We start from the raw sequence: 27,473 nt of genomic DNA, 5'->3' as shown, positions 1-27,473 counted from the left end.
CAGTGTACTATGATGCAACATAGATATCTGTATCAGCCCGTCAATTCCAATGATATTTAATTTGTCAGCCACCATTTTAAAGCTTGATGTCATTAACTGTATCAAAAACCTGAATTATTTATTTACAGCAATTTATTTAACTTAGAGTCCGCTGACATTTAAGCATGATTAGAGCTAAAATCATTACTTATAGACAGGAAAATGAGGACTAATATTAACAATGTAAGATTTAAAATGCATTAAATGTTGTTGAATACGAAGTCTGATTTGTGCCACATGCATTGTGAATGCAGCATCTGTGTATGCGTCTAATGGCTGAGGTGTGCATGTGTGTGTGTGTGTGGTGTGTGTATGTGTGTACTTTCACCGCATGAAGCAGATTACACAGAATGTAGATCTGCATCTCTGTTGTGTGAGTAATCAGATCTCAGTGCTGAGTTTAATAAACCCAGATAAAACAAAGCCATAATCCACAAACCCTACAGTCTCTAAGATAAATATGCAGAACAGATAACAATCATAGAACATAGGCCAAAAAATCTGGTTAGCCAGTCCAAAAGAGCAAAATAAAAAACACAGCCTTTAAATTAATTAAAAAGACAAACAGGACCAGAAGTTACTATATATAATATATGTGAGACTACGAAAGAAGCAAACAAATCATGTATGCAGAAGGAAGAATGTGTGGTCCCTTTGGGCTGAAGGCTACAGTAGTCATGTGTATATCTGTTTCTCGATGGGGGGTGACATAGAGATTGGTTTTTGTGAGGGTTTATTTGGAGGCCCAGATTGTACAGACACTTGCTCATTTTATTTCTAACACATTGCAGGCAATCATTACACTAGCTGTGATTTCGTTTTTTTGTTGTTGTCTCTAGTCTACTGTTCCAAGCCGAGCACATATAGATTCGGTTAGGAGTGCACTTACCCACACACACACACAATCTGCTGCCATTAACATATGCATCACACTGTCCTAACCCAAAACACGGCACATATTATCACAGCTGAAAATAAAAAAAATGCCGGCCAATATGTGTCTTTAGTCAGACAGCAGTGTCCAAGATAACAGTTTAAGAGTAAATCCTTTCTGAGCTTTTCTCTCAAATCACTTTAATATATTAGTTATGTTCTACAAAATATAATCGTAAATGTGCATTGTATACATGTGAGGCTCCAATTATTGATATTTCATGTCAGATTAATAAGGATCACTGCTCCGACCCTGAATCTGAGGAGCTGATGAGCATGTGGATTGGGACAGTGATGTTTTTGTGTATTTCTTGAACATTTAATGGAAATACATTGATTAATAAATCTGGCATGAGAGATTATTGGCTTATTAAATATTATCAGGCTCATTCAGAATTGGAAGACCTTGATTAAAGCATCCCAAACAAGAAGACATAAATTTGCCTTTGTATTAAATAGCAAAAAAAAATAAAAATCTATATAATCTCTTGCTTCTATTCAGTCATTTTGTCATTCTGTCTAAATAAAAGAATGAAAACTTCAATCATCTGATTCTAATAAATATGTTTACTTTAAGATCGCTAATTAGCAAAAGACAAATTACAGGCATTAATTTTATTTAGCCAGTGTCACAGATCACTGGTGTACAGCATTGTTTTCGCACATGATGTACTTCTCACTTTATCAAACCCCAAAGTCAGTAATTTGTCATAAATGTTTCTCTTAATTTATTCTTACTCTGTTAATGAGCTTTTAAGATCTATATGCTTTTTTGGCCAAATGAGTGTGTGTGTGCGCGTGTGTGTGTGTGTGTGTGTGTGTGTGCACGCATACCTGTGTATACTTGCTTTAATATCTGGCAGCTTAAATGGGATGCTTTCATACTTGGAAGCTTTATTGTCCACAGGTTATCCTCAGCCCAATGCTTTTTAAATGAGAAGGCTTTGTAATATTTGATTTTCTCCTTGCATATTGCAAGCAGTCAATAAAATATCTCTTTGTGGTGCCACGGAAAACAACAGAACAGAACAACAGGGATGAACAGCAGGAAAAAAAAAAACACCAACTGATACAGTTTCAACTAGAATAAAGTGATGGCTGGGCTTGCCTGTCAATCATTCCTTCATTCCTGGTCTGGAGACTGTCTGGGGCACACGGGGTTGAGGCGGGAAAACACCCTGGATGGAATACAGCACCATGCACACACACATTCACATACTTATTCACACCAAAGGGCTATTTAGAGTAGCCAGTCCACCTACTGGCATGTTTTTGTGAGGTGGGAGAAAAACGGAGGGCTGAAAACCCATAAAGATGCATAGAACACCAAATATACAATAACCCAAGCTAATGATCAAACCCGGCTCCCTTGAGCTGTGAGGAGGCAACACTACCTGTTGCCTGCCTGTCAATCACATCTGTGTCAGTCTGCCTTTTACACCTTTTGGATGTTAATCTAGTAGGTGGGTGAGAGCATGTGTGGGTTTTGGAGGCAAAAAATTCTTAATGTCAGTTTGGAGAGTCCTCTCGATATCAGATACTAAGCTGGAGAAGAGAGCTAGATTCCTATCATGCTAGGTGCTCTCAATGGCCTTATTAATGCCCCTACTTTCCAAATATCTATGCTCAAATTAACATACTAGGATTTCAAGCCTTGACAAGATACATATACATCTAAATATTCCGTATACATTCTTTAAATCACTATACTTTCAGACATCCCAGTGGTGGTGAGGTGGATGGAGATTTCTGAATCATCCTCTTTTCCGGTGCTCCATAGACCATACATATGGTGATTATAAAAAGAAAAAAAAAAGCGCCAGCCACACACCTGGTTCTTACAGAAATAGAAGCTCAGGGAAGGCTTCAGGAGACACATAGGTTGATATCAAGATTTCAAATGCCCGGAAATTACTTTACTGTCCTCCACCAACACACATTTCTTCTAATCAGAGCAGCAATCTCTCCCATCCTCCCTCTGTGAACATGCTGCTAACCCATGCCCGAGCAAATGTATCAGTGTGTGTGTGGGTGTTCTTTTGGATTACCCCTGAAGGAGAGAGAGGAGAGGAAGAAAACTGGAGAGAATGAAGAAGCCTGGCCAAGAATTTTTGTACATATACAGTATGATACACACACAAGTGACTGAAAATAGTTCAATAAGCATGGTGTGGCTGACTCATATTGTGTGCAGTGAATTCTCTTCACACCTCCATACTTCATCAGGTTGGTAGCCTCATTTTGACACTAGTGTAAGCCTCATGGTGATTCTGCTCTGCCCAGGGCTTTGGTCAATAAACAGTGGTCAGTGACATCACTGGCACAATTTATCATCACTGAACACCACACACACACATACTCAAGCATACATAGTCAGCACACCAGAGCTATAATATATTATAGATTTGTCTTCCTGATTCATGACACTGCCCGGGTGCAACTAACTCATGACAACATTTTCACCCAGAAATTGACTCTGACTCATGTGGTAATCAGGTAAGTACTGCAGATATGGGTATTTTACATGACTAGACCTATCTTAGATTATTTTACTTGCACTGTGGGTGGTGCAGTCGTATACTTTGCCGTTTCACAGCTCCAGGGTCCCTGATTAGATCTGGAGCTCAGTTACTGTCTCTGCATGTTCTCCCCATGCCTGTGGGTTTCCTCCAGGTTCTCCAGATGAGATAAATTGCTTCTAGTTATGAATGCAACAGACTGGCATCATATTCCTGCCTGATGCCCAGTGTTCCTGTCAGTAACTCTAAAGCAGTTACTGAAAGTGAGAGAGAACCATATATTTCTACCCCATTTATTTTGTAACACTGGCTAGATGCAAGGTGATATCATCATCCATTTATCTTTGTCATGTGTTTCTGAGTGACTGATTAATGTATTATCATGTTATATCATTCATAGGTTTAATATGAACAGATTTGTCCAAGGATGGCCAAAGTCACAATCTTTTAACTTTTTTTGTAAAAGACCTCAAAAAATATATATTTGCATTCTTTAGATCATTCTTTAGACCCTCTAGCAATTAGCACTTAATAGCACTTAATATAACTTATCTAATATAAGTTACTGAATATTTAATCAACACCAAACCACCTAGTGTGCAACCCTAGCACTTTCTTACAGCATCTACACTGGCTGAAGGGCCTGCAGATCTCTGGGGAAAGATATGTGTAATACAGGGTAGTGGGTTGCGTGGACAGCAGCCTACCCACTGGTGCTAATAAAGTGAGACTGAAATGTGTAGAGTCAAGCAAGAGTTAGCAACTTAACAACACAGATAAATCTCTTTCTCTCTCTCTCTTTCCCAGGCTGAGGAAGAGGCGTGAGTGATGGAGTCTCTGTTCGGAGGGGAGCTAGGATTGCTGGGAGGAAGTGAGGGACTGAAGGAGGATGGCTGCTGGGCGGGATCACCCTTACCTGAGGATATGTACTCAGCCTCCCACTTTGCCCTCATCAGCGCTTACCAGGACATCAAGACCCGACTGGCCGGCCTGGAGAGGGAGAACACAGACATCAAAAGGAAGCTGAAGCTTTACGAGATAAAGGTAATGTAGTCTCGGAGGAAAACATGCCACAAGAGATGGAGCATCAAATTGAAAGATTATCATATGTCAGCTCTCACCCGGTGGAGCAGCTGTGATCACTGAGCACTTTGATTGGCTGAATAAGTGAACAGGCCTGTTGTTATTGAGAGGTTGAGCTCTGTGGAAGACATTAATAATAACACTTGGGACCAAACCAAGCTTCAGAAGAATCCTGCTTTGACCCAGACGTGCTGTATAAAAGAGTTTTATTTATAACTCAGCTGGACTGCGAGCTTGGCAGAGTATAAACAACTCACCTTCTCTAATAGATGAGGGTGTGAGGGTGGACACACACGATAATAAATATGAGGTGGAAATATATTAGAAAAGATATTACAAAAAAGAGGTTTATGGAACAGGATGACAATGATTGCAATATATTCTGTTTTTGTATGGGAAACACCATCCAGAGACACTGTACATACATACAAACACGCAGACTCGTCTTACTTTCTCTCTGAGAACCTTTTACTGCCACAATTATTAATGCAGCTAATTCTTTATTGCTATACCTACACCTATAATTAATACTTAATGCTATAATTAATGCTATACTTATACCTTAATCAAACACAATCTTTAATGACCAAAAGAAATCCTTTGAGTTATTCATTAGTTACAAGAAGTTATTTGCTGTTGTGGGAAAAAAGCAGTTGTGAGAACGAGTCAAATGTCCTCACATTGTCAAAACTCTCAGATATTCCTAGGCTCGTGGGGACAAATTGTCCCTACCAAGATATAAAACCATGCCCACACACTAAAGCCACTATAATAAATACAGTATGCAGTTAAAATATATCACAGGAACAACAGGATTATACTCATATTAATATTATTAATATGAACTGCAGTGTTGAGGTGTGACCATTTATTGATTAGCCTTTACATGCATGAAATCAACATGATGTTTGTGAATCATTTTAGCTGATTCTTAACCGTGTGCAACTAAAAGAATGTAGCCTCTTCCTTGCTGTCTGTAATTGCATCATTAATCTTCTCGGTGCTGTTCTAGCACAAGACTGAACAATATTGCTGCACTCAGCACTGCTGGATGACCATGATCCACTCTAACCTCTTCCCTGGAGCATTTTGTCTGCTCTTCTTGTCAGATCCTACGCTCTGGCCAGACTGCTGGGGTCTACACAAGGTGCTAACAACTTCCCTAGTGCACATTCAAGACCATATGGACAAGAGCATTTTATATGTGACGGTATATATGCGCTAAAGGAACATTGTTGTTTTGTTCTGCAGGTCACAATGCGAAAGAGTGCTCCATTTATAGCTATTTGAGTCACTCTTTCCTCAGCAGGTGTAGGTAGGTGTGACAGTAGGACTAGGTGCTGAATAGCAGCTGTGCTCAGGACATGGTGCTCAGCACAGTCTTCACAGTGCTCGGTTCAGGGAGAAACACACAGAATTAAACTCATGCAGTTCTTCCTTTAAAGCTTCTAATCTATTTAGTGTGACGATGAAATGTACAAGGTGCCAAATGAATGTGTTGTGTTTGAATTAAGGTAGAGTGCGATGTAAAAACTCAGTCATCTCCTTGCCAGGGCTTCTCTTTCAGTGCTGATCCACAAAGCTAACTCATAGCTTTGTGTGTGTCTCATTTGTTGGGCTGCAAATGTGGGACAACGAGAATCTTTTTGGCTTCCTAATTGACACCCTGTGGTTGAAATGCTCAGTCGCAGGAATGAGAAATTTCTCAAATGCATGAATGTATTGTAGCACAGATGACATTTCAATATTCACAGTATTTATCTCATCATTATCTATGTCATTACTAGCCAGCAAAATATCACCTGCCATTTAAAAATATGAGCTGAATATTCAGATGAAATCATTATCCAGCACAGGTAATGCATTTTCCCCTAATATTGTCACCCAAATTACGCAGTAAATAACACTGTACCTGGTAATAACAGTGATGTGTGACAGGCCAGTTCACACACACACACACACACACACCACTCTTCCCCCAGTTACTCTGTTCTATTGCCATCTTTATCTTTTATAGGTCTTGTACTGATTATTTCTGTGCTCTCTCTCTCTCTCTCTCTCTCTCTCTCTCTGTCTCTCTCAATCTCTCTCTCTCTCTCTCTCTCTCTCTCTCTCTCATCTGTCTCTTCCAAATATCACAAAGCTCTCTTGCTGCTTTCATTTTAGATAGATAGATAGATAGATAGATAGATAGATAGATAGATAGATAGATAGATAGATAGATAGATAGATAGATAGATAGATAGATAGATAGATAGATAGATAGATAGATAGATGAAGTTTATTTGGGGTTTTCTCTGTTGGTTTTGTATTTTTTTTAATTGCTAACAAAACACTTAATGAAAAAATCTATCTAAAATACACATCACTATGAGCCTATGAGCCAAATCATTTCTAGCACATTAAGATTATAATTATTAATTAATTATTTTAAAATGACAATCTAGGTTTAAGAGCTTTAAGAAAGACAGTGTATTGCTTTTTATTGTGCCTCCATTTTATAAATTAAAGGGATAGTTTTTATCCATTTTATAAAAACATAGGGATATAGGTAGTTGACATTTGTTCAACTTCATTATTTAAATTCAATATATTGATGTTAAATAAAATCTGATGTACCTGATTTAGCTAGCAGTCTGAAAATGTACAGTACCACTTCAGAATTTTCAACAGTCATGGTGAATAACATGACAGCCTCAATAGGATTTAAATTCATATGGCAAGGGACAGCACAAAGCACAAAGTGGATTCAGTAGATACACTGCATGTCTGCAGACTTCTACTCACAGAGGTATTGTTTGAGTTATCATCTGATCAGAGATTGCATACCATAAAAAGAGGGACAAAATAACCTTGCTACATTTCAAAGCACTTTGTTCCAGCTGCTGTATAGAATGGCTAAATAGATTTATCATCCAGATTGACAGCAGATGTACTGTATAACAGACAAGTCATTGCATTATAAAACCTGACACCTCTTCATATATCCAGTGTTGAAACTTTTGTGCTGTGTATCTCAGTTTCTTATGAATCATCTCATAATGCAAAAAAATTCATCTCAGGTATTCTGCATCCCGGGCGGTGTGTTGTTTGTTCATCTAAATCAGTGTGATAATATTATCCCACCAGAGAGTGTTGTGTTCTCAGCAAGAATAACATTTTTAAACTCTATTATGAGAAGCATTCCATTATGAGATCTTTAGAGTATAATGTAAAAGATGCACTCTCACCTCAAATGGTGTTTTGTGTGCAGTTTCCCACGATCAATGACTTTGGTGAAGACAGGAACTCCTACTGCTCCTTTGAGCCCAAAGACACGGCCCTGCTCCAGTCTGAGAACGACAACCTGCAGCAGAGAATCAACATCCTCACCCATGAGGTCAGAGGAGATGTTTATGACGCAGCACAGCACTGTCTTGTTTGTCTGTTTATCCATTTTCTGGCAGAGGCAGCAGCTGTGGAGCCAATTTCATGATTTAATCAGATTTATGTGCTTTCACCCTGCTTTTAGGCAAGTTTCTTCCTCTATCAGTGATGTAAAGAGATGATCACTTTTGTTCTGCAACTCAGTCTACTTCTGATGCCTCTCATTACATCTTACTTGCCAATTAATGATCACTGCTATCAGTTTCCATAAGCAACCAGTAGCCTGTGGCATTTCTCTGGCATTCATGATTGTAGGACTGTATTCCTCATCTCTCACCTCCCTGCCTTCCTTCTTATGCACCGGTGACCTTCATCTTTTATTTCAGTCTTATAAATTGCTTTTTCTCTTTTTTCTGCATGTTTTTTTTTCTCTTGCTTACACCCAGAAATTTACACCAAGCTAGACCTGGGTCCTGGTGGAAAACCCTTTAAAATAAATTGCCTTTATCTGGTTTAATGGAGCCTAATACAAACCACCATTATCTGTAAGAGCAGGTGATTAGTGTTGAGAGGTTTAAAATAGGATAATCATTGAAGCTGGCAACAAGAGTCTGGCTATCATTTGAGCTTCTTCTTTTTTTTTAAGCTACTGTATGTTTAGTTAAAACATATTCATGGAGAATTTCTGTACTTATGTTACACATTGAAGGCCATATTACATTTAAAAAGTTCTCACTCAGTTTGTGTGTGTTGTCCAGCTTCAAAAGAGTAAGGAGCGGGAGGAGCAGCTGGAAGATGTTATTCAGGCCTATGAGAAGATCCACATGGAGAAGACTAATCTCCAGAGAGACCTGGACAAGATGGTGAGACTCAGCACTGGTGCTCCCTAAAACATTCATACAAAACTCTGCTAGCCATGCTTTCTAACTTTGGCTACAGACACCGCTGGCAGGAATTATAAGTAGCCCTGACATCTGGTCTAATCCTTTATCCAACCAGGTGTCTGCTTGATTAATCTGCACCGTGCACAACTCCTAATTGGACACAGGCCCAAGAGGTGCAAAGGATTTTGTTCTCAGGCTTGCAGCTGATCAAATCCTACTTTGAAAATCTGAAATTTCTTAACTGTATATGTATGATAACACTGTCGTTATTATTCATCCATCCCAAATGGCTTCATGTTTGCCTTTGGCCAAAAGACTGGCTTTGTAAATTACATGATGCAAGCGTCAGAGCATCTGTGCCTCTCGCCACACTCACACACTCAGTTAGCCATCAGCTGTTGCATTTTCACAAACTCATCTTTTGTTTTTGGAATAAAGCATTTATAATCAAGCTGAAGAACAAGAGCCACAGTCTGTTTCTGCTATTAGTCTGTCTTTATTTCTCTGACTACTTTTATTACATGAATTTGTATATTATATACACTTTTGTGTGTCAAAGACATCTCTGGTGGAGAAGCACGTGGAGCGTATCCACAGTCTGGAGGCTGCTCTGAGGCAGCGAGACAGCTCTCTACACAAATTCAACACACAACTGCACAGCAAAGACATGCAGTACCTGCAGCTACATGCCAGTCCTGACACACACAGTGAGTCCTTCTTAGCTCTTGTGTGCATGCGTATGTATGTATACATGTTCGTCTGTGTTTCATAGCACCCATACCATACATACTACCGCACTGTTCCATGTGTTCTGAGCCATATACGTTCACATTTGTAGAATTGACTGCTTACAACTCTACTTTTAACCATTTTCCATCATGAAAATAAAGCATGGAGTTGTAACAAAGTATGAATATTAATATATCATTTTTTCCATATTAATTAATCATAAAGATCATCATTTTGCAAGACAAAAATACAGCTGTGAAAAGGAGGTGCACTATTTTTAGTAGTAATTGAATTAGTAGTTTGTTTAGAATTTTAAAAATACCAACTAAACTGACTAAAATAATAAATAATAAATAAATAAATAAAAATAAATAAATAAAAATAAATAAATAAAATAATAAATATAAATAAATAAATAAATAAATAAATAAATAAATAAATAAATAATTTAAAAAAAACCAACTAAACCGACTAAATTTGCTAGAGAATATCACAAAAAGGTTCAAACAAAAATTTTAATCCTAAAAGTGCAATTACAAATAGTTTTTAAAGTATTTAATTCTGCGCACTTAATGATAAGAGTTTGGGAAACTGTCAGAAGCAGAATATTCACAGACCACACTTACAGTGCTGCCATTTCTACCTTAATGTAAAAAAGGGCAGAGTCATAAGGTCAATATTTAAATTTAAAGCTTAACAAATAATCTTTCTGGATTAAGTAGATAAACATGCAGATACAGATAGTGGCATTACATTACACCACATTCTGGATCTCACAGAGAGATCTCACAGTTCTTTAGTCCAACCTCATCTTTAACTTGAAATATATTGTTTCCAGGGTGTTGCAATCGCTCCATGTTTCTTTGATTGCTTTAGGAGCAGATCTTCCCACTCACACCACTCACATTTTATGTTCACAACAAGCCACAAGAGATAGGAGAACTTCACAGATCAGCACAACTGCAGTGGCCATAAACCTGGCTCTGTCTCTTGGCCTGTAGGAGGGAAAATTCTCTCAAAAGCTGACTCATGCAGTGCAATCGAGAAATGCAAAATGTATTTCAGCATCCACTTCAACCAATTTTTACAACGCGAGGAATAACTGTTTTTCTGCAGGAGACAAGACATTAGTTCTTGGCTGTGAGGATATGAACTGATGGCCAGAGTGTAGAGAAAAACTGTGGTAATGTAGGCGTGCACGTGGGTGTGTGGTAGTTCATGCTCGCTTATTGCTGAACCATCACAATAGGTGCTTGCTCAAGGACTGTTTCTTTCTGAGCAGCTGAATCAGAGCGCCCACGCTGGGGGAGAAGTGCAGGATGCGCCCGAGTCTCCCATCCTCCATCATCATCACCACGCCGTCATGCCTGGCACGATGAAACGAGGAGGCCCTGCTGGCCCGCTGCCCTCTGCGTGGCACATGCAGTCAGCATTGCGGCAGCTAACTGTGTCTTCATGAAAGCCATTAATCAAGATTGCACTTAGCAAAGTCACTGCAGGTTTTTGGATATCATGTGCTTTTTAATGCAGGTAGCAGCATGTCCAGTGGTTTTCCAGTTGTTTGTTGGCTTGCTGAAACATGTTGATAATAGACTGGGAGCTGAAAAAGGATCAAAGCCTGTTTGGACATCAAACATGAGATTCTAGGCTGTCACATAGCGGCTGCTTTGAGGATCACTTCTGTATTTGTTGTATGCAGCGTGTGTATTTATATTCGAGGTGATGTCCATGAAGTGGAGTTGAAATTATATAGTGCTTGTTCATGAGAAACCGAGGTTTAATCTTGGGCATGTTTTATTTCAACAGCAGAATCATTAGGTAAAATATTTACTGAACTAGGGAGAAAGTACTTGGATTTTTTTTGTTGTAATTATAATTAATCATTATGATTAACAAATCATACATCATAATTGAGTCATACTTTTTTCAAATTATGTTTAATGTTCTTGGAATGTTCAAAAACATTAGTTAATCACTCACTTTTTATCATCTATAAACAGTCATGAGTGATAAACAGTGCTGAATGTCAGCAAGACGAATGAGTTGAGAGTGGCCTTTAGCACGAAGCAGGAGAGGAGTTAGCAGCCACTTAGAATCTACAGGTCCCCAGTGCAGAGAGTGAACAGTTTCTGGTACCTCAGTGTTCACATCACGCACGACCTGTCATGGTCCTGTCACATCAACACCATGATGAGGCAGGCCTTAGACATTTAGACTTTAAACTGCCCTCTAAGGTGCTAAGGACCTTTTACACCTGCACTACAGAGAGTGTCTTGACAGGAAGCATCACGGCCTGAATTGGGAACAGTACCAGGCAGGACAGAAAGCTCTCCAGAGGGTGCGATCTGTGAGTGTACCATCCACATTGAGATCCCTGACCTGCAGTCCATCTACAGAAAGTGGTGCCAGAACAAGGCCAGGAAGACAGTGAAGGACTTCAGCCATCTGAACAATGGACTCTTCTCTTTGTTGTGGTCAGGGAAGCTTCTGCTCCCTGAAGGCCAACAAAGAGAGAACGAGGAGGAGCTTCTTCCCACAGGCCATTTGGTCCTTCACCCAGGACAACAAATATGATAAGAGCTTGAATTTTTCTGGATGTTTCTTTACAACACCAAATACCTCAGCCAGATTAATACACAGGACATATTGCACTAATTACACACAATTACACACATCTGCACACACATCATTTTTTTATATATATTTCCATTTGTAACTAGATTTATTCTTATTTTTATTCTTTTATTTATTATTTATTTTATCTACTTTTTATGGCACAGACAGTCAAAAGCATTTCACTACATATTGTAATGTGTGGTTATATAAGCGATAAATCCCTTTTCAAGCATTTCATCTCTCTTTGTAAGCAAAACAACACAAATATTTCTCCTCAGACATCCATAAATAGCTCACTTTGTGTGAATGTTTTGTTTTTTTCTATGCCAGGGCTAGACTGCCCAGCTTTGACCCTCCAGAGCTCCCGCAGTCTGGATACTCTCTCCGACCTGAAACTGCAGCGGTTGGAGGCAGAGCTAGAAGGGGCACGGCATGAGGCCCAAGGAGCGTGTCAGAGGGAGGAGGAGCTAAAAGCTGAATGTGAGAGACTGCAAAAAGATCTAAGAGAGCTTCAGAACAACCAGAGACAACAGGTCAGTACCATGCAGGTATGATGATGATGAGATGTTTAGGATTTGTATATGAGGTCAACTAAAACAGATAAACAATTAAATGCAGCTGCACGGCTTGTTTTCAACCTGCCTAAGTTCTCCCACACCACCCCACTGCTGCGTTCCCTCCACTGGCTTCCAGTAGCTGCATGCATCAGATTCAAAGCACTGATGCTTGCCTACAAAGCCAAGAATGGACCAGCACCATCTTACCCCAAAGACCTTATTACTCCTCGCACTGCACCTCGCTCCCTCCGATCCACTAGCACTGCCCGACTGGTCCCACCATCTCTCAGGGCAAAAGGTAGGTATTCATCTAGACTCTTCTCTGTTCTGGCGCCAAGGTACAATGAACTTCCCCTAGATGTCCGTACAGCAGAGTCTCTGACTATCTTCAAACGACATCTTAAGACCTACCTTTTCCTGACGCACTTAAACTAGTTCTTATCTTTCCATGTTTATGTATTGTTATATGTTTATAAAAAAAAAAAAAAAAACATCCAATTTTAGGCTAATGGTATCCTAAGTCTGTAACCTATTGAACCAAGTGTTAATGTTTTCAATGATAGAGACTTAAAGCACTTTTGTATGTCGCTCTGGGTAAGAGCGTCTGCCAAATGCCAGAAATGTAAATGTAAATTCCAGTTGCTGTGAAAATAAAAAAAAATAAAGGTCCAGAGAAAACAGAGCCAAAAAAATATTATAATATTTGGAACCTCAGCTTAGAAACAGTGAGGACATCAGTGTTGGTGTGGCTTAGGAGAGAAACAACAGAATACAGCAAAAAAATAATAATAATATAGTTGTTAACACTGTGCTGAATATTTATGTATGATAATAAATCTGTTTTTCACTGATTTCTGTTATTTTTTGCACACATTTGGATCTTTGCCCAATATTTTTGCTATTATTACTTCACTCATTTTGTGATTTATTGTCGATCATTTATTTAAGTGCTTATACTTTTTCTGCTAATCAATTCTCAGACTGCTCCATTTGGATATAAGATATAGGAGAAGGAGACTAGAGTGTCAGTACTTTGTCACAGCCATCAAGTGTTTCACATTTTCACAGAATCTTCAGTTTACCCTTTTCTTTTCTTGTGTGTGTGTGTGTGTGTTTACCCTTTTCTTTTCTTGTGTGTGTGTGTGATTACCCTTTTCTTTTCTTGTGTGTGTGTGTGTGTGTGTTTGTATGTGTCTGTAGGTTTTTACAAAAATCACCAATAACACATTTTTGCCTTATTAAGTTCAAAAAAAGCAGATTAAAAAACACAAAGCTTGATAAATTAAAAATTTGGAAAACATATTTTGCATCAGGCTGCAACATATATCACTACTGCAATTCCCCAAAACTCTCACCGTGCTTGCAAATACATTTCCACTCATTATTACAGAATCAAAAATCTGAATCATAAATCATCTTTAACTTTTGCCAAAATCACTGAGTATATCTTCAAGATAAGCGCTAGGCTAGTAGCGTTTATTCTGCTTAAAGCACGACAACTCACAGATTGAGCAGATTAGACTTTTTTCTTTGTTAAAGAAAGGCTTTAATACTGAAAATTGGCATACATTTACCATGATGAGGCACTTGCAACCTTTAAACAGTATTTCACCAGGATACATTCACATCTGCTATGTTTGATTTGAACACCAATGACTAACAGCTCATGAGTAACAGCTCTTCTCCTTTTCTTCATCAGTTTCGGTTTTTCCTCCTGTTTGAGTCTTTGGATTGTGTGCTTCACTAGAGAAGCTTAGCAATATCATAAGAACTGTCTTCTTATTTCCATGCCATTTTCATGCAAACACACGGAAATGTAAAACACATGATTATTTTACAAATTTATATCATAGTCCTCTCTCCTGAAGACTTTCTCCATGTTTACAGTGACATCACTACACTATCACATACACTACGTATTGCTGTTACTGTATTTTTCCATAATAATAATAAGGCACATTTAGTATATGACATATTTAGCATCAGCATATGACTTAACTTGTATTACACACAAAGTCTAAACTAGTTAACGTTACATCAAACATACATAGTATACAACTATTCAGTGACATTCTCATACTACAATCAAAACTGCTCTTTGTCAAACAATTTTTATGTATGATAGGGTAAATGGTGCTAGTACTATCATTATTATATATATATATATATATATATATATATATATATATATATATTTTATCTATAGTGTCTTTTTTATTAATCTTCTTTGGAATGGCCTAAAATATATATCCTTCCTCAGGTCTTACATACATGCCAAAAAACAGACAAGACTTCTGTTTTTTTGCTTGTCTTTTGTTTCCTCTTCACTGATTCAATAAATAGTTTATACCACAGCGCTGTTGACTTCTTGAACCTCACCAGACACAAGATGTTGAATCATTTTCTCTAAGAGTACAGCTTTCACAGCTGACAATCCATGTTACCTAAGACTAATCATAAACATCTATCTATCTATCTATCTATCTATCTATCTATCTATCTATCTATCTATCTATCTATCTATCTATCTATCTATCTATCTATCTATCTATCTATCTATCTATCTATCTATCTATCTATCTATCTATCTATCTAAGATATAGGAGAAGGAGACTAGAGTGTCAGTACTTTGTCACAGTCATCAAGTGTTTCACATTTTTCAGGACAGAATCTTCAGTTTACCCTTTTCTTTTCTTGTGTGTGTGTGTGTTTACAAAAATCACCAATAAGACATTTTTGCCTTATTAAGTTCAAAAAAGCAGATTAAAAAAACACAAAGCTTGATAAATTAAAATTTTCGAAAACATATTTTGCATCAGGCTGCAACATATATCATCCCAAAGGTAATTATTTTCCTATAATGACATGTCCTATAATGCTTTATTTCTTAATTGAGAGACACATGTAACAGACAAACTTTAGCCACTGAGCAAAGATTGTGCAGCCTTTACTTTCAGAACGCATGATCTTTACCTTGTGTATTGACATGTACATGTGTTGCACATGAGGCTGTGATTTGTGTTTCTTGTGTCTGTGTGTGCTGCAGGATGTGAGCTCCACTTGTGCCCAGTGTGACATGGAATGGATAAAGAAGGTGGGAGATGAACAGTAAGTAATTACATACACAATCCTTAGGTCAAAGTAATATAAACTGCAGTTGATGAGCATTACATTTCCTCCTCAGAGTTTGGCCTTCAGTGTTGATTCGAAGGTTTATTAGTTGTTCACAGCATTCAGAGTCGTGCCCAGCATTCACAGTTAGTCAGCGTATCTGCGTCACCAGTGAATGTTACTTTGAGCAGTAGAGGGCACTATGGCTTCTGCCAAAAATGGGACTTTTTAAAACCACCAAGCCCCTCTCAAGGTTCTTTTTGCAGTGGATTAAAACATTCATATCCTTCCTGAAGATTTACATACACACTAAAAAAAAAAATACAGTCTTTAGTATCTCTGTCAGAATTGTTTTCTTTGCTCCTCCACTCTCTGTTTTCCTCTACCTTACAGCCTGGCGTTTGCTGGCTGATGGAGAAAATATGAGAAAATTGAAAGTACGTACTTGACAGAGATATGTAGTTAGAAACCCACTCCTTTTCCACCTCACTCACCTCAAAATTTTGCTGCGGCTTCCCCTTTTTTTTCGTCTTCTCTGTCTGAATCGCAAAGCCAGTTCTTGTAAGTGCTGGCATTTAATGTAAATGGTCATAGCCAGATGTACGATTTTTTCAAATTTTCCCTTTTGTTTACTGTGCTTTGTGGTTGGTGATTTACTAAAGCTAATGTTTTTTAAAAGAAATTCATAACTGAAATGGTAATTTTCCTGTAAATCTACTGATTTTTGGTAAACTTTGATCAGACCATGAAGCAGATTGACAGAATAAATCACTGCCAGAGAATCCTACTCCAACTAACACACACATTATCACTATTTTGTCGGAAGGAAGAAAATTCGAAACTATACCAAATTAGCAACACAATTCGCCCGTCAACTTTACAATATCTCATGCCCAAGTACTAAACTTATAGGAGTTATATTTTAAGTGCATTGTATATTTAGTGTATGTTTACTGTGTGTCTTTTATTTACTACAAAAAAAAAAATCATCCTGTAATAAACCAGTTCTAAAAATCTTGGGGGAAAAAAACTGTAAAAAAATATTATTAAAAAATTATTACGCTTTTTTTCTGTTCCTGTGCTTGAATTCTGACCATTTTTTTCTGAAAGGAAGCTGTTTATGCTTGTGTGGAGACACTTGCATATTTGTAATAATGCAAATATTCTATCGGCAGGAGACGTATAAAAGGCGCCACAGTGCACCATAAAGTTTCACGTGATCTTGACTCTGTCGTCGTATACAGCAAATGCTTTCCTCATATAAATTGCGACATGATAAGCAGTCTTAGGCACGACTCCATTACTTTGTTTAACGCAATACTGTTACTGTGGGATTGGAAAAACAATAGGTTCTTATTTTAATATTTTATTCCTACACAGTTTGGCTATTATTTTCTCCCATCCAAATGTTCTGTTCAGTTTGCATTTGTTCTTTCTCCAGTATGAGATAATCACAGCTAGGCTGTCACAAGTGTTTAGTTTTGGTGTGAGAAGAGATTGTAAACTACCGAATGTGGGCTGTGCTAACTGAGATTGTTGGAACAATTTGATATTCTTGTTTTATTCAGGAATGCATGATATGCAGCCTGTGAGGCAACATCTGTCAAGTAAACAAAATTTCGAACTTCTAGATCCAGAGCAAAGGTCATATACAACTCATAGGTCCCTCTCGAATCAACTTCCCCCACACATACATTCTGAGACTCATCCATATCATTTCAAAGGTTCCACAACTCATAAACATCTATGCCCACACAAACCCGGACACGCACACATGTACACGCACACACACGTACACTCACATACACACATGAAGAGTCACGGTTCAGTAAAGATGCACTTTATAGAACATCTAAAGTGTATGCACATATACTTAAGTCTGTCCTAACTAGTAATAGACTTGCAGACAGTTTTATTTGTGCTCATACCAGCTTCCTCTGCAGCGCACCATTTAACACCTTTATCGGAAGGAGTTCACACTTGCAAAGACTTCCAGGTGCTCAAAGCTAAAGGTGAAGCAAAAGTGAGACTTTTACAAGACTGTCAGTGAATGATTGCGTGTGTGTGTGTGTGTGTGTGTGTGTGTGTGTCGAAGTGTGAAAAGTCACACTTTGTCTAAAACATTAAGCAATGAGCCTCACATATCCTTTAAGTGTCTCACTATAGACAGTATGATGACAGAATGAGTTTAGACACCTGTAACGACAGGAGATACTCTGAGCTCACAGCCTCTGACCATTCCAACTTAGCGCGAGTGTGTAGACAGGCATGTGGGTTGCCCAGATGGCCGGGGCAGCAGTGCTGGGACGTGATGAGCACTACGGTAAGAGTAAATGCTACAGCTTTCAAAACAACAGCAGAGAAGCTTGCATGTTGCATCATTTTGCTCGTGGGACTAGTACCTGGAACCAGAATTCAATTATGTAATATTCACTGATTATGCTGTGACTGTTTGTCAGACACTCAGCTCTGTATGCTGGATGGCTTGTTGTAATAGCTGTAGTTTGATTATGTTCTGCCCTGGGCTTCCTCCTGACATTTAGCTTTAGCCATGAAAGCTTGTGACACATTTGCATGACTCGACTTTCTGATTAAATTTGAGCGGGACTTTCTCATTACATTTAAAATTCCTGTTTGCCGGTAATTGCATTCCCTAGCTTCCTCTTTCACATAGCCTCGTTGGGTCATTCATGGTCATGCCCAAAATGTAATACATATTAGTTATTGTAAGACGTTTCTGTACTTACTTTATATTCGTGCAAAATGAAACACAATAAAATATAAGTCATCAATTCTAAAATATAAGTCTAAAAAAAACCTGCCATCTTGTTGTTGGGTATTGCATGTTACTATGGACTATTACTGGGCGTGAGAATGCTCATGAATATTTGCATTGCTTAGTTAGTGAACATAGCACACACTAATTGAGTTGAATGCTCTGTAGGAGAATGTTGGCAGCTGGTTACAGCGCCATAATGAATAGTTTCTCAACTACTCTAATTAATCTCCTGTGAAAATACAAGGTTGGAAAGGGGGGGGAAAGAGCATGCTGTTTTGCTTGCTTGCACTTGCTTACATGCCAAGTCAGTCTAAATTCTCCCCATTGCCTCTTATCTGACACCATCAGAAGAGCTATGAGTAGAGCGCTGCCTTTTTATTGCAAAGCCCTGGTGGTTTGTGCGAATCTGGTTTGGAAGTGATCAGATAAAAGTGATCTGATGACAGATGGAATTTCAGTCTGCTTCAGTCTTTCATACTTACCTTCCCCTCTCAAATTTTTATTTTGTTTAATGACAAGTCATCTCAAGCCTAATCGGCAGTGCATCTTCAGGTTAGAGGAGAAATGAGTGATTCATTTTAGTATACACTGTACTAAGCGGTTATATGCTAACAAATATCCAATTGCGTGTGTGTGTGTTTTCATTACAAAAGGGGTGCAAGGGTTTTTTTAAAATGTGAAAATAAAACAAGGAATTAAATTATATTTGGTTCAAGATGTTACAAAAAATATGATTAAGGTATCAGATTCTAACAAAAATAGCACAGAGTGTAAATGGAAAAAAGATTCTAATCTAAATCATGCTGTAGTACAAAGTTTACTCTGCTGCTGTACTGATAATGACAGAGACTTTAAGCAAATTGACAATGGTTGTGCTGCTGCTTGGTTGCTATAGTGAAGGAGTCAGTTGGTGTGATACTGATTTGAAAACGTGTGTGTGTGTGTGTGTGTGTGAGAGAGAGAGTGTGTTAGCACCGATTCTATAGCTATTTCTACAAGATTCCTGTAGTGACGCACAGTAGCTATGTACGAAACAAACATGTGATTTTCCGCTGTATATACGTATTTCGGCACTGCATCACACTGACACTGAAGTAAGATGCTTTTCAGGCTATGATGTTGAACTCCTAGTTATTCTGTGGAATGCAGTATGTGTTAATATGATCTCTAGCAGTCACAAAGACACAAAAATCAACCACCCACCCCATTTCTCTCTTTCAGAGTGAATCTGGCTCTGGCCTACACTGAGCTGACTGAGGAGCTTAGCAGGCTGCAGGCACTCAGCACCAAACAGACTGAGATCCTGAGAAAAGCCTCACAGGAAGACACAAGCCCAGGTATCAAAAACTCATCAAAACTCATTAGTATTCCAGCCTTAATGTAGTGTCACCGGGTGAGTCTGAAAGAATGGATGATGCTCGCTGTGACTCATTAGAAAGGCTTATGGCATGCCGTGTACTTCCATCATTATTGTACTGAAAATGAGGATTTCTAACAGAGGATTATGTAAATAGCTCCAAAATAGAAATCTACATGCAGAATTCTGTAAAGCTGCTTTGTGACAATGTCTATTGTTAGAAGTTCTATACAAATAAAATTGAAGTAAAATGCTGAAGCTTCCTTGAATGTGAAATATATTAACACCATTTTGTTATATCCAGTTGTATTTCTGTACACTGTTTACCTTTTGCCTCATGCTAAAAGCATAAACAACTGACTCCTTATCTGTTTAAACTTCTGCACCCAACCACACAACCAAAAATGCTGTTTCCCCTTTGATAAATGAAACCAGACCAAAAGCAGAAGCAGAAATAGAGAAAAACTCTCTCTCTCTCTCTCTCTCTTTCTCTCTCTTTCTGTGTGTGTCAATAGCTGATTGCTATCTCTCCCTTGCAGGAAGCCCTGCATGTTATTGGTAGTCTCAGGTTCAATTGTCACTTTTCAGTCAGATCAAAATGAAATTTTTTTTGATTATGTATTTTCCGTGTAAGTGTAAGTGGCTGTTCTACCTATTGCAGCCAAATGCATAAAGGTTATTTAGAATCAAAGAAATGGTTGGTTGAGATGAAGCTCACCCACACATCATAAAGTGTTGAAGGCTAAAAAAAGAAACACAAGAGAAAGGGGAAGTCATTAAAGACATCAGCGTATCTTTAGAGTGCTGTATGTGTCCTATGAGTCATTCTAATGATATGTTACACATTTCCAAATGTTCAGGTTTTATTAAGTTCTAGTGTTGACATTTGAAATTTTCTCTGGTTTGGGGTAGAAAGACAATAAATACACTTATACACGCAATTTAATATACTTTAATAAATTTAACCAAATACAGATTATTTGGACTGAACAGAAAATGTGTTTTAAATGAAAACAAATATGAATTGTAGGTATTTAGGGTTTTTTTTTTTTATTTGCCAGCTAAGTTCCCACAGGATGCAAGTGGAGGAAGTTCACTTTCATATTTCATACTCTCATCATATTTCTGCCTAAACAGGACCACAATTCACCAAGGTTGCCACTTCTTTACTGGTGTCCTAAAATATAATTGAATTAATTTGAAAAATACTAAGTTAAACATTCATTACACATGTTTTTTTTTTGCCATTTTTAGCAAAAAGCAAATTATAGACTGTAATAAAAACAAAAAAAAATCCTAAAAATCGCACAGGCATTATAAAGAAATACAACACTGCATTCCAGATTTGTACTAGATACTTTCTTATCTTTCTGGAACATAACAAATTAAACAAACACAACACTAAAACAAACACCTAATAGAATACTGATATTGAAAACATCTAGCTTACACAGCCACTTTGCTATTTATTATTCTAATTTGTGAATTAATAATAAATACACTGCAGGCCTGTGGGGGATTTTCAGTGTTTGCATGGGCATAGTGTTAGATTTGAAATAAAAAAAAAAAATTCCCTCTGGTCTAGGCCACACCTTCTTCTGGTTTATTCCAGTATTCTGCTAGTGGTTTGAGCACTAGCCAGATATACATACAGATAATGGCCTAGTGTTACACTTCTGGTGCAGACACCATGAGATAAAATGTCTAATAGAGGTGTGTTGCACTTGTTCATTTTTTTCTGTTATATGTCTTATGTTTAGTTCAACGCCATTCTCCTGTGCCACACCAGAGGCACTCACCTGTTCCACAGCGGCACTCCCCCATTCAGCAACGTCATTCCCCAATCCAACAGCGTCATTCCCCAATTCAACAGCTCCATTCCCCTATTCAGCAACGTCGCTCTCCGGTGCTGCAGCGTCTCTCCCCGGACATGCACCGCCGCTCGCCCCTGGCTGAACTTAACGATGGCCCAGCTTCCTACACCTGCAGACCCCCCACTCAACACCTAAGAGCTAGTTTCCAAGGGCGCCGCAGTTACTCAGAGGTTGCAGACCCTTCGGCCTATCAGCGTCCACCACGTTTCACCCTTGACCCTGTTTCCACCTTGCCTAAGCCCCGTCCTTATGTTGAGAGTTACCACAAACAGCAGCAGCAACAGCAACAGCAGCAGCAACATGGCCATATCCTGGCTCAAAGGCGAGGCTCCCAGCCTGGGATTCAGACCATAGGAGGGGAAGGAAGTATGGCTGAATCACCTAGACACACCAGAGAGCTCTCTTTCCAGCATGCAGAATTGTCACATCTGCATTATGAGCCTCAGCCTGCTCCAGCAGCACTACATACCTCTCCCCAGCCACCACACTCTTCAGAGGATGAGGAAGAGTGGACCTGCCCTCACCCCATCAGTCCCCCGCGGACACTGGGGACTTCTGGCCCCACCTCCAGCATGAGAGGCCCTGCTTCCTGTTCAGCCTTCCCCATCCCACCTCGCCCTAACACTTTAAGCTGCCACCCACCTGGATACCTGCATGCAGAACATGCCCAGTCTTGGCCTTCCATTAATGTAAGTAGGAAACTCTTTTTTGATATGCTGAAAAAATGCTGTTTCTTGGAACAATTTTGCAAAATAATATTTAAAATCCATATCCATCTATTTCTGTCCATTACATCTGAATGACAACTATCACATTCAGCTGTTACTCAATCAAGATCCTTATTCCAGTGGTTCTCATACCTGATGAGAGTGCTGAAAATCCTTTGGCTGGTGATACTACTGTTCATGTATCATGTTCATTTACACTATATTGCCAAAAGTTTTGGGACACCCCTACAAATCATTGAATTCAGGTGTTGTTTTCAGGTGTTAAGCTTGGCCCCTTAGTTCCAGTGAAAGGAACTCTTAATGCTTCAGCATACCAAGACATTTTGGACAATTTCATTCCCCCAACTTAATGGGAACAGTTTGGGGATGACCCCTTCCTGGCAGGTGAATATTACATTGATGTGCATGTAAAGGCAGATGACCCAGTTTTGGCCTGGTCTTTGCTCTCCTTCATCCCAAAGGTGTTCTGTTGGGTTGGGGTCAGGACTCTGTGCAGGTCAGTCAAGTTCCTCCACACCAAACTCACTCATCCATGTCTATATGGACCTTGTTTTGTGCACTGGTGTGCGTAATCATGTTGAACTGTTCCCACAAAGTTGGGAGCATGAAATTGTCCAAAATGTCTTGGTATGCTGAAGCATTAAGAGTTCCTTTCACTGGAACTAAAAGGCCAAGCCCAACCCCTGAAAACAACAACTGAATTCAGTGATTTGGAGGAGTGTCCCAAAACCTTTGGCAACATAGTGTATCTGTATTGTGACTATTTCACTACTTTGTATGGGGAAAAAAAAGATTAAAAATATAAGCTTGGAGACAATAGAAAACAGTTGGCAGCATAAAGCTAGTATCTTTGTGCACTGGCAGGAATTATGTTGCGTTTGTTTTTATTTTTGCTATTCCTTGAAACCATTTGTATATAAAATGCCAGATCATTTCTCCTAGAATCTTATATAAGCAATATTGTTCTTTATTGAGTATTCTCTCAGTATTTTGCCCTCACCATCCCACAACATTAGATGGATGAGAAACTGGGTTCATGAATCCCATGGGATGTCACACTGTGTGATTCATAGCTAAGAAAATCAAACATGCTTGAAAATTTTGGAGCTTCTGCAATCACTTGCAAAAGAGACATTCATGTTGCTGGACCTTGCACATTACACAAGCAGTCATCCCTGGAGTGTAGAGCTAATAGTCACTGAGTTGGGAGGTGTACACCCCAGGCTCTACTGGGACTGTAGTGAAAATTATGTAGTTTGATCTAGGCTTAAGCAGCTCTTCTGCACTGGTTAATTGGTTTTTACTTTAGTTCAGTGCCCCACCACTCCTTGCAGCTGGGTTATTTCAACTGTTACTGTGAAAATGCTAAATACTGACAATGTCAGAGATTTTTTAAAGTCATTTATCAAAAATATATTCCTCAGAAAGCAAAACAATTACAGAATTTGACCATATATAATATATATCATATAAAACCCAAAATTATTTTTGTTATATCATACATACAATGTTATATCATATATTTGTTATATGTTTTGATTTAAGATTCAAGAGACTTATTGTCATGTGCACAGTGAAAACATAGCAGTTCGTGTCATATAGCGAAATTCTCCCTTACACAATATATATATTATTATTTAAGGAAGAATTTTGTTGTATGGTCTGAACCACTGTGTATGATAAAGAAAAATATCATAGTATCAGGTCTAAATACACACCCTTATATGTATGTAGACTTGATACTATGATATTTTTTGACTTGGTTATCATACTGTGAAAAAATCTCAAACTGTAACACCACTGCATGAATAATTATACAGTGTTTTCTAGAGTACAAATGAGGATCTGCATACAGTATATTATGATAATCTATGCAGTGCATTTATTATGGAATGTGTATCCGTGTTCTGTCTTTAGCTGTGGATAGAGACCGAGGAGGAAAGTGATGTGAGGAGCTGCCCGCTGTGCCAACTCATCTTTCCTGTCGGCTACCCCGATGACGCCCTGATCAAGCACATTGACTCACATTTGGAAAATAGCAAGATTTGAGGCCACAACCATCGCACTGTTCCTTAAACCCACTTTAACACCCATCAACTGTTCCAACAGTTTTAGCTGACTGAATTAAAAAGGAGAGAGCGAGCCAACTAAGGCCAAGTCCTCATAACCTGAGGATTAGCAGAGATTTACAGTATGTAGTGTCTATGGTTATAATTAGAAATGGCACTAAGAGATAAAGGATTCACAACAACTTTCTAACATAATGTTGGCTTAATTTAATTCTTTCAATTATTGTCTATTTTGATATCAAGCTAAATCTTAGAGCTGTTACAGACCGACTCTCCTTAAAACAGACAGTAATACAGTCATATACAGATGCACCGCAATAAACATAATGCTCATTTGGCTCCAGGCAGAAAAAAAAACCATGAGGCTTTATTTCAACACAGGATATTTTTTGCTGTGCAGGATCTAATCTGTTATTTTAAACTATAGCTTCCATGATCCTTCACTGCATATTTCAGGCCTGCCTATAGAGGCACATCCATAAGCCACACAATTAGTTAAACTTCATCATGAGTGATTGAAGACTGTGTAAATTTAGAGAGGTTGGTGTCCTGCAGGGCAGGACATCATAGCCATTTCAATATATAGTACACTGGCCAATGACTACATTTGTAAGTTGGTCTAAATTTCAGCACTTTATACAAACCCTTACTATCTATAATTTATCTTTACAAATATTACTAACACTAAAGCAAAAAGATACAGTATAGACTTCATTTATTTTTAATATTACCAAATATGATGTTTCTCTTAATTACATCTTATATTGATAGAATGTTAAAACCCTTTAACAAAACTATACATATAGATGTATGTAGTTCATAATACAACACACACGTCAACACAGTATGTCAACTTGGAACTGCATCTATTGTCTTCCTGTATCCAAAGTTCTGGAATGAAGAAAACTAAAGAAAATTACCAGGACATAAAATCCATGCTACAAATTACTCCAAAAACCAACATTAGATTCTAATAACTAACAAATGACCAATGGATATCGCTCATACTGGATCATAGAATGGTCTGAAGGTCAAAAACCCCTAAACGAAATATAATGATGGTGCATTTTTTCAACACAGCGTTAATATGAATGTCAAAGTTATTCTACTTATTACACGCCCATAACCCTTTTCCGAGTCAGCACTCTCAGACTGACTCATTTTCCAGTGAGTCAATAGTATGGATGTATCTAAGTTGTACTTGACAAAATAAGGATCCTTTTTATGACCAAATTGCAAAGCTGTTGTATCAAAATGCTTTATGTACTATAAATGTACTTGATCTGTATTTAAAACTATTTAAGTGTATTAAATTGTAAAATCTACTCTGTATATAGATAGGCATTTTGCAAGCTCAGAGGAGAGAAATTCGCTTGCCGAAGAGCTGAAGGAAAGTTTGCTAAGCACTACATGTGTTGGTTTAATTCTACTCTGGAGGCAAAAGACAAGAATTCAGTAAGCTATGTTAATTAGCTACCTTTCTAGCTGTTCTCTCTAGAGTGTGTCCTGTATTGTGAACTCTTTTTGCAATTTATATTACCATTGTGAATAGCCAGGACACTTAATATCCCAGTGACCCAATTACTGAGTTACTAAAGAGAGAAAATAGAACAGCATGAGCACACCAGTAAAGCCTAAATTACATACCCAAATATAGCTATGAGCAGACACTGGCTGCAACATAGCAAGGGAAGACCACCCAGTTTAAATGCACTGTCAAAATTATAAACAGGAAATGATGAAAGACAGTTCAGTATCCTGATGGCTGAGAAACACACTTTATATCATGCTATGTGAAGAGGATCATTTAGTCTGGCCACATCAGTGACCAAGAAATTAGCAAACAATACACTATAACCATCACAGAGGCCGATTGGGAAAAACCAGGTTTATATTTTGACTGAAAATAATGACCAAGTACCAATCAAGCATACCATCTTCATATTGGTTAAAGTGCAAAGCCTAATGTTTTTAACTTGCGGCTCAGACGTGCAGACCGGTGCATGCGCAGGGTGTCTGCTTCAAAATCACACAACAGCACATACAACTTGCACACATTTTTGGTCAGTCTAGCACCTTTATCCTACAGTGTAGAAACAAAGCAAAATGTAAGCCATTATTCACAAGAGTTCACTCAGGAGTTATTTAAAGAGCTATTGCTGATGTTTCTCATCCTTAGACCTGACTTCTCAAAAAAATTAAAAATAAATAAATAAATAATGCAAGCCCTCTCTGGATCTTCTTCTCTTCTAGCCCTGTTGTTTGGTGTGTGACTACTTTGTGATATTCTTAAATAACTCAGGGGATAAGACTTTGTGAATATGGCTCCTGTAACCGTGCACTCCAAAATATCATTCACAGGAATGGAGTGATCACTTGCCAAATCTGTGAGAGCAGAGAGAGCACTAAAGAGTTAGGTTCTCATAGACATATTTTTGTGATAGCAAGAAGTGACTTTCAAAAGTCTATAAGAAGAAATATTCAAAAGAAATGCATAACGTGTCATATTTTATTGTTTCTGTAAATAAAATGGTAAATAAAATGGAACATGCACTCAATTTGCTTTTGTTTGTCTCTTTTGTCACAGTAATCTCACTATATACAGTATTTACTAGATATAGTATACAATACCAGGTTTTTTTTGTACACACCATCTTATTCAATAGTCTTTCTTTATTTTTATTGCTTTTTATATTGTATATTAATACTGAAAACATTGAAATTATGACAGAACAAATATGAAATAATGTAGTCAACAAAAAAACATGTTAAATAACCCAGAATATGTTTTATAATTCACATTTTTCAAAGCAGACGCCTTTTGCTTTG

General features: G+C 38.1%; 1 protein-coding gene across 1 annotated transcript in view; it reads left to right on the top strand.

The window, feature by feature from the left end:
• Nucleotides 1-27,202, top strand: part of tbkbp1 (TBK1 binding protein 1) — a 43,771-nt gene extending 16,569 nt beyond the window's left edge. Inside the window, exons 2-10 of the mRNA XM_058407318.1 lie at nt 4,299-4,535; nt 7,828-7,953; nt 8,699-8,803; nt 9,384-9,531; nt 12,500-12,702; nt 15,773-15,834; nt 19,838-19,953; nt 21,734-22,536; nt 24,493-27,202. Of these exons, the coding sequence (XP_058263301.1) occupies nt 4,320-4,535; nt 7,828-7,953; nt 8,699-8,803; nt 9,384-9,531; nt 12,500-12,702; nt 15,773-15,834; nt 19,838-19,953; nt 21,734-22,536; nt 24,493-24,624 (1,911 nt within the window). The 5' untranslated portion in view covers nt 4,299-4,319 and the 3' untranslated portion in view covers nt 24,625-27,202. The remainder of the gene's footprint in view (nt 1-4,298; nt 4,536-7,827; nt 7,954-8,698; nt 8,804-9,383; nt 9,532-12,499; nt 12,703-15,772; nt 15,835-19,837; nt 19,954-21,733; nt 22,537-24,492) is intronic.
• The last annotated feature ends 271 nt before the right edge of the window (nt 27,203-27,473 follow it).

Source organism: Hemibagrus wyckioides, linkage group LG13 (assembly GCF_019097595.1).
Source record: "Hemibagrus wyckioides isolate EC202008001 linkage group LG13, SWU_Hwy_1.0, whole genome shotgun sequence".
Lineage (NCBI taxonomy): Eukaryota > Metazoa > Chordata > Actinopteri > Siluriformes > Bagridae > Hemibagrus > Hemibagrus wyckioides.
This window is presented reverse-complemented; position numbering and strand designations above follow the sequence as displayed.